Raw genomic sequence first — 7732 nt, forward strand, 5'->3', positions numbered from 1 at the left:
TCATGTGCTGCATGTTCACTTCCCATGGGGGGTTGCTGTGAGTATGCCTCTCCGTTTCAATGTTCAGTTTGTGGTTGTTGAGTAGTAAGTATGGCACAGATGTGTACATGTTTTTTTGTTTTATGTAAAGATCAGTGGCCGGGCAAGGATGTTATACACTCCCACCCCCAGCATTGGGAGAGAAGATTCTTATTCCCCACTTTTCTCAGTAAACTATGGAACTCACTATCATAAGATGTAGCAATGGCCTCTAATTTGGATGGCTTTAAAAGGGGGTTGGATCAATTCCTGGAGGCAAAGGTTATCAATGGCTACTAGCCCTGATGGTTGTGTGCTACCTCCAGTATTCGAGGCAGTAAGCCTGTGTGCACCAGTTGCTGGGGAACATGGGTGGGAGGGTGCTGTTGCACCGTGTCCTGCTTTGTTGGTCCCTGGTCAACAGCTGGTTGGCCGCTGTGTGGACAGAGTGCTGGACTAGATGGACCCTCGGTCTGATCCAGCATAGTGCTTCTTATGTTCTTATGTTCTTAAAGGGCTGGACTCTTCCCTCCTTTCTTCACTGCCTTCTCTTCCCTTTGAAGACCTTGAGAGAACCTTGCACTAAATTGCTCCAGGCCTCTAGCATGTCCACAGACTGCCACACAGTGCTGAAGCCAAAAATCTCAATGCTGTGCCCTTCCCTATGCTTATCAACATGTGACCTTATGAAAAGGAAGGAGAGATAGGGAGGCCGAAGGAACAATGCACACCAAGGCAAGCTCATACAGACAAACAGGAACATGTGCCAAGTCGCCTTCTGCACTGTCACTCAGAGGGTCTTTCCCCTTCCCTCAGCCCCAGTTAAATTCTGTTTGAGTCACAGGCTGAAGGGTTGGCCTTTTGCTAAGGAGCTATGTATCACCTTGGAAATAAGGCCCTTTACTCATATTTTGCAACAGTTGCCTATCTACTTGCTGCACGAGCACGCCTGTGACGTTAAATGTACAATCAGTGACTTGGATAACCAAAGCCAATCAGGCTGCGTTTCAAGTTTCAGGCGCACGTTGATGGGGGCGCAGGAGAGAGCGTTCCCCGAGCATATCAGGACCACACAAATATGTTTGCAGAACTTGAAATGTGCATTCCCCAGTTTGAGCTGACGGTGTTGATTAGACGTGACGAAACACATGGAATGATGCTGTGTCATGACGTGCAGGAAAAGCGTTGTGTTAGAAACGGCCCCTGAATGGGACACGTAGTGTTTGTTTACTTCCTCTTTCTTCTCCGGGTAGAAAGAGGAAGTATGGTGGGACAGGAGCATGGGTGGAGAAACGACGGAAAGGAAATGTGATTTCCCCTTGTATGAGGATACTTTTTCTTTAGTTTTCAGCCCAGCCCCATTTGGTGCTCTCCGTGGTACTGCCTGCTCCTTGCTTTGCGTAACTGATATCGGACCTTAGCTTTGACTGACTTTGCTTCTGGAAGCTCCCCCTTGCTTGCCGTCCTGGGAATTTGACTCTTTTCTCTCCGCACCCTAACCATGATTTGACCACACCTCATTCACCAGACCCTGAAATCGGACTTGTTGATGATCTCCCTGGGAACACTTTCAGCTGGGCTAACCCCATCCTCAGCAGTTCCTAGGACCCAAATGGTACACCAACATGGAAAACCAAAGTGGTTCATAGAAAACACACATGAACTATACATTAAAAATTATGACAATGCTATAATATCACGTTTCTTTATTGGTTGGTTTAATTCCAAGAGGACCTCAAAGGACTACAAAGCTTATAAAGGACTTTCGCAATTACAATCACATTCAAGGATAGGAACAGGAAGAGAATCCACATGCATGAACATTAAAGCGCTTTGCCATTTAGTGCACAGCCTACCATTTCACGTAATGAAAGAAAGGCTCAGTTTGAACCGTTGAGCATGTGTTATGGAACAAATATATTTTTCTATTGGATCTTTTCACCCAAAACACAACCACCTTCTCAGCATTTAAAACACAGAGGAAATGATATGGAAGATGAAGTCAAGCAATGAGTCAAAGGCTTGGGAAGAGAAGGGCTATGAGAATAAATTTATTACAAGCCTGGATCTTATTTTTGGGAGAGTGTGGGCAGCAGACCAATGGAAGCCAGGGAGTGTAAGCAGGATGGTCAGAAGTAGTAGCAACTCAGAGAAACCAGAGACAGAGGAGAAGACTGGAGGGAGGAATCTAGAATAGGAAGAAAAATTGGGCAGGAGAATGAGAGAGGAGGGATACAGCTGGAAGGCGTTGGTGTAAGCCTATCTCATGGCTTAAGGGGATGGATCATGATATTTGATCATTGGCAAAATTAAGGCAATTAGGTCAGTCCAGCTGGGTATTGTCCAACCATTAAGTGGGACAACGTTTTCTATGTGACTTGGAGCCCATCAATTTGTCTGTCCTTCTTTCGTTGTTTTGGTTTGGGATATTTGTTTTGTATCGTAGTGTTGGATCACAAGTCATGTTTATCACTTGAAGTGGATGGGCTACCGCGAAGTCGAAGTTTCAGATCTCTTGATGTCAGTTCATGTTTCCAGTTCATGCATTCCGTTGCTGGTCATCAAGTCAAGTGGATGGGTGCACGGGTGAACCTGCCAGTAGCATGTCCCTTGATGGAATGATTCAAAGAGCATGACAGCACAACAAGACTTCTCTGACTTGCTCATAGGCAGGGAGAAGGCGAGATATTTTTTTTTTAAAAAAAGGGCATGGCTGTGATGTAGTGTACCTTTAAGGGTTTACCTCTGACACATCATTACTCTCTTTAATCTGGATCACCATTATGGTGATATACAGAATCCAGACTATGAGCCCGAGCCCGAGAGAAATGTGGCCCATGACAAGTGCCAGCCTGGAATTTTTCTGAGCAGCTATGCTATTTCCATTGCGGTTGGATTCTTTAGTCTGGGGAGAAAAAGAGATAAGCGATGGATCAGTGAATCATTGCAAGTGGCGAACAACTGCAGCATGCAGAAAGAGGTGTTCACTCTGAAGCTGCTGTGGAACATCTGCCCTTCTGTGGCTAACAATGAATCCTTTTTTCTTGGGCTGTCAGGCCAGTAAGCACACTGTCTGGGACTGGAATATAACAAAACAAGATCTCAGCCTTAGTGTATGACAGGGGTTGACAGCTTGCAGAATATACTTTGGCCCTGTTCAGAAGACACTTTAAACCATGGCTTTAACCATGGTGAATAAGGCAAAAGGTCTTATTGTGCCTTTGGTTACTGTGAGAATGGGAAGGTTTATAAATGGTTTATAAATCTGCACTCAGTATGAAAAGAATATGGCCTGGGTGTTTCATTTCTTTTTTTCTTGTGCAGTGGCTATGTCCTTGTGCAATAGCTATGTCTTTTCACCGTCATGTTTGATCTAAACCCGTCATAGGAGCTCTGAATAGATCAAAGAGCGTTGGGTGCGAACAGGGATCAAAAAGGGGAAGGGAATGTTGCTTAGCAGCAAGGTGGAGCCAAATAAGTTTCCTTTCTGGCTTCAGTTTCTTGTGTATAAATAGACTAGTATGTTCTGCAGTAGTAGTGGTTTCATTCCGTTAGAAGCCTGGTCTGATTTGATTTGCTGTTTTATACTTCTGACTCCTGAGTTAGGGGACTCTCAGTTTATGGCAGTGGGGTCTGTAGTTTACAGACAGAATCTGATCAGAAGTGGTCTGGAAAGCTTTGGAGTCCGGTTCAATAGTGAGAAGCCAAGGGCCTTACAGTTTGGCCATGCCCATTTATTTGTGTAATGGCAAGAGGAAGGGAGAGATGATTTGGGCTGTGGGATGTCAGAATAAATGTGACACTACATTTTCCCCTCTTGCAAGGAACCTAAGGGGGGTTTACATGGCCCTCCTCCTCTCCATTTCATCCTCACAACAACCCTGTGAGGTAGATTAGGCTAAGAGTCAGTGACTGGCCCTAAGTCACAGTGAACTTCAAGGCTGAGTGGGGATTAGAATTCGGAACTCCCAAGTCCCAGCCCAACATTTTAACCGTTATACCACATGGGCTCTCCAGTTCTATGATTCTTTATCTTTAAACCAGATTTGGACAGGATAGCCCATCAAACAGAGGACAGGTCTCTGTTAAAACAAAAACACCCACGATTACCCTATTGCAGAGAGTATGGCTCACGTAAAATCTGCCCATGTAAAATCTGGTGCACTTAGGCATGTGAAGGTGCAGGGATGTTGAAGGAGGGCAACCAGGATGATCAGGGGTCTGGAAACAAAGCCCTATGAAGAGAGACTGAAACATCTGGGCATGTTTAGCCTGGAGAAGAGAAGATTGAGGGGAGACATCATAGCACTCTTCAAATACTTGAATGGTTGTCACACAGAGGAGGGCCAGGATCTCTTCTCGATCCTCCCAGAGTGCAGGACACGGAATAACGGGCTCAAGTTACAGGAAGCCAGATTCCGGCTGGACATCAGGAAAAACTTCCTGACTGTTAGAGCAGTATGACAATGGAACCAAAGACCTAGGGAGGTGGTGGGCTCTCCCACACTAGAGGCCTTCAAGAGGCAGCTGGACAACCATCTGTCAGGGATGCTTTAGGGTGGATTCCTGCACTGAGCAGGGGGATGGACTCGATGGTCTTAAGGCCCCTTCCAACTCTACTATTCTATGAAGGCATGGTAGGTTCACCAGGAATGAAAGAGGCAGTCTATCCAAAAAAGAGTTCCTCCAAGGACCAGGGGAATCCGGCCCAATCAGGATGCACATAAAGACCCTTCAGAAACTAGCTAGGTATGGTTGCTATGCGCAGGGACAGGACTAGGCTACACGGCTCCAGAGCCATCCCTTCCATGTGTGTGTGTGTGTGTGTGTGTGAGAGAGAGAGTTATCTGAATCCAACTAGAGTGAACACAGATATCAGCATACAAAGTAGTAACTTAGTAACAGGCGATAAACCTGTTATCTGTAAAATCGTACCAAGTGGAAAGAGCAGTCCTTAAACTACGGAGGCAAGGAATGGGTTCTGTGCTCCCCAAACACTTGACAGCATGTTCCAGACCATCATCTTACCAAGTGGTGACACCCACATCAGCCGCGGTACGTTACCCGTGGGTAAGTGGTTGTCCGATCGATCCACGCTCCTAGCTGCAATAAAATGACTCCATACCAGCCTCAGCAAAACATAGACAGAACTAAAACCAAAACAATGTTTGGTGCCAGCGAGCTTAGTGGTGGCATGCATTAGCTCAGATAAAACTCTGGAGGGGGTCTCTCTAGACCTTGAACAATGGACGGTGGACTAAATCTGCTTGCTTTTAAATTGCCACGAGACTTTTGTTTTTGCTGTAACAGACTAAGGCAGCCACACCACCATAAGTTACTGTCTATGGCCATAGCTAGACCTAAGGTTTATCCCTGGATCATCCAGGGGTCAAACCTGTTCATCTAGGTGACACACAGGGGATCCAGTGCTCAGGCAGGGGCGAACCCTGGATGATCCCAGGATAAACCTTAGGTCTAGCCGTGGCCTAAGAGTAACCATGTGCCTTTGCAAACCTGTTCTTGTTGCAACCGTCACCCATGTTGTGCTGTCCTTTCATTGGTCCCCTTCCCTGTAGCAAGACAATGCTCCTCCCCACCTATAACACATTACCCCAGTGCTGGCATTATGGTGGGGAAAGGGCCATTCATGAGATCTAGAAGCCCCGAGTCCTCCCATTGTCCTCTCCATTGTCTTCTAAATACAACTGCTAAGGAAGCTGCAAGACAAAATAACACATACACACCCCAGCCCCCTCTTTTCCTGCTTATTATAACATTGCATCATATATCCCCCCTCCATGGCTAAACCCAGGCTCACCTTGACAGAATAAACCAAGGCAGCAATGCCCAGGGGTAAGAAACAGCAAAGCATGGTAAAGATGGAGTAGCCCAGGTGTTCAGGTTCACTGGTGGATTGGGCAGGTACGATGAAGACAGCTTGCGGAGTTTGAAGATCTGGTCCTTGGTTGTACCCTGGTCCAGGTTGACCATAATAACATTGGTACTGGGGTGGCATGGGTGGAGCTGCTCCATAGTCAACATTTGGAGGTGGTGGCCTAACAGGAAGTTTCAGTGGCTCAGACTCTTCGTTGGATTGCGTTTCCGAGTAAGGGATCGGATTCTGAGCAGCAGGAGGATTGCCTTTGATCTCCTGGTAGCTTTGGTTGCTCATAGTGCAAGTCGGCTCTCGCCGTTCCCCTCTTTGCGATGCTGCAAGGACAGTCTCTCTTCCTTTCTCAGCTGCGAATGTTCTGTTCTCTCTCCTTGGTTGCACCTTCCAGCCGCTCCTCGCCTTTTGTCTTCCTTCTCCTGTTTGTCTTCAGCCAACCGCTCTGAATCTTCCCTTGGCTAGATGATGTTCTCCTTACGACACAGTTTGCTCTGCTTTCGCTGCTGATCTGATGAAGTGACTCTTATGGATTGCTCTGGCTCTTGGACAGGATGATTTCACTGTGTCGCAACCCAGGAGAAGGAGCGGGTAAAATGGAAATGAATCCAGACAGACAAACACACACAGTCTGACAGGTGCTGTGACTGTGGTGACTGCAGTAAGATGGAAGACATTTCCCTACAAAATAGCTCTGTAAATGGACCTACACCCTCCCCCAGCCCCTAAAACACTACACTCTTTACCATTTCATAGCTGGAAATAGGCACAAGCTTCTAGCACCCTATATTGATATGGAGGAGAGGTTGTCTTGATGTTGTCTTTGCCCTGGGGATGATGCAACCCAGGGTAAAGAGGTGAAGATGCACAGCTGAAAAGTTGGGGACTTTTCCGAATTTCCCAGCAAGAGAGAGAGAGATCAGCCTGGCTCTTCCGTGGGTCTATCCTTGCCCGGAGGCACTCTGGGGCCCTTCTTGGACTGAAGGCGACCTCCTACCGATCTTTGGAAGCTGTGGGAGGGGGAGAGGTGGGGCCCAGAGAGCCCTAATGGCTGCCGGAAAGCCCCTGCTGCTTCCCCTCATTAGGCCACATTGCCGCCACTGTGCGCCAGCAAGAGTGCAGGATTTGGTGCAGAGTGGCGCCATGAAGACCGCCACTGGGATCATTTTGCAAGCCTTGCCACCACCGCTATTATGGAATGTTGAAGTTCTTCACCCCTTGCTGTTTTTGTTGACTTCCTGTCGTCCATGGATGGAAAAAAATGCCAAGAGGGCAGCAGTTCTTTTGCTTAAAGACATGCTGGAAGACAAGACGCCGTTGTCTTGCTGCCCGTTCAAAACCGTGTGAAACGTATTGTGTGAAATACCCCAGTGTGCATGCGCATGCAGCATTTAGGTGCACATTCAATGGAGAGAAACAGCATGTGCCCAACCCTCCCACTCGGAGATGGACCATCTGGAGCCCTTGAGGAAGGAGCTGAATGTTCAATCCTGACAAGGGGCAAGGGTAGCATCCCCCGAAAACAATGTTTTTACATGGCATCCCCTAAGCCACAAAAATAGGGGCAAAATAGGGGCTGTGACTTACAAGGGACCATGGTCAGAAAATAAGGGCAGTCCTTCTAAAATAGCGATGTTTGGAATGGAGGCCTTCAATATTTCACAGAAGGACATAGGGAGACTGTTGTGTTCTTTTAATACAACTATTTTTCCATCATTGATCACTCAATCACTCCCATGTCCAGTGTTCTATTTTGCCCAAACCTCATCTGACTACTCATAAGAACATAAGAAGTACTGGATCAGACTGAGGGTCCGTCTTGTCTAG

At 47.0% G+C, this 7732-nt stretch overlaps 1 protein-coding gene across 1 annotated transcript; it reads right to left on the reverse strand.

Moving 5' to 3' along the window:
- Nucleotides 1–2749: 2749 nt before the first annotated feature.
- LOC134408382 (transmembrane protein 91-like) lies at nucleotides 2750–6387 on the reverse strand. Its single transcript, XM_063140640.1, has 2 exons — nucleotides 5837–6387; nucleotides 2750–2923 (listed from the first exon to the last, which is right to left on the reverse strand). The coding sequence occupies exons 1-2, from the start codon at nucleotides 6188–6190 to the stop codon at nucleotides 2750–2752; spliced, it is 528 nt and encodes a 175-aa protein (XP_062996710.1). The 5' UTR covers nucleotides 6191–6387.
- Nucleotides 6388–7732: the final 1345 nt, after the last annotated feature.

The sequence above is a fragment of the Elgaria multicarinata genome, chromosome 13 (assembly GCF_023053635.1).
Source record: "Elgaria multicarinata webbii isolate HBS135686 ecotype San Diego chromosome 13, rElgMul1.1.pri, whole genome shotgun sequence".
Lineage (NCBI taxonomy): Eukaryota > Metazoa > Chordata > Lepidosauria > Squamata > Anguidae > Elgaria > Elgaria multicarinata.

Excerpts from the sequence above, each read along its gene's own strand:
- LOC134408382 (XM_063140640.1), bottom strand. The coding sequence starts at position 6,190 with ATGAGCAACCAAAGCTACCAGGAGATCAAAGGCAATCCTCCTGCTGCT. Across the intron at positions 2,924-5,836 it reads CCTTGGTTTATTCTGTCAAG|ACTAAAGAATCCAACCGCAA; the intron begins GTGAGCCTGGGT and ends TTTTCTCCCCAG.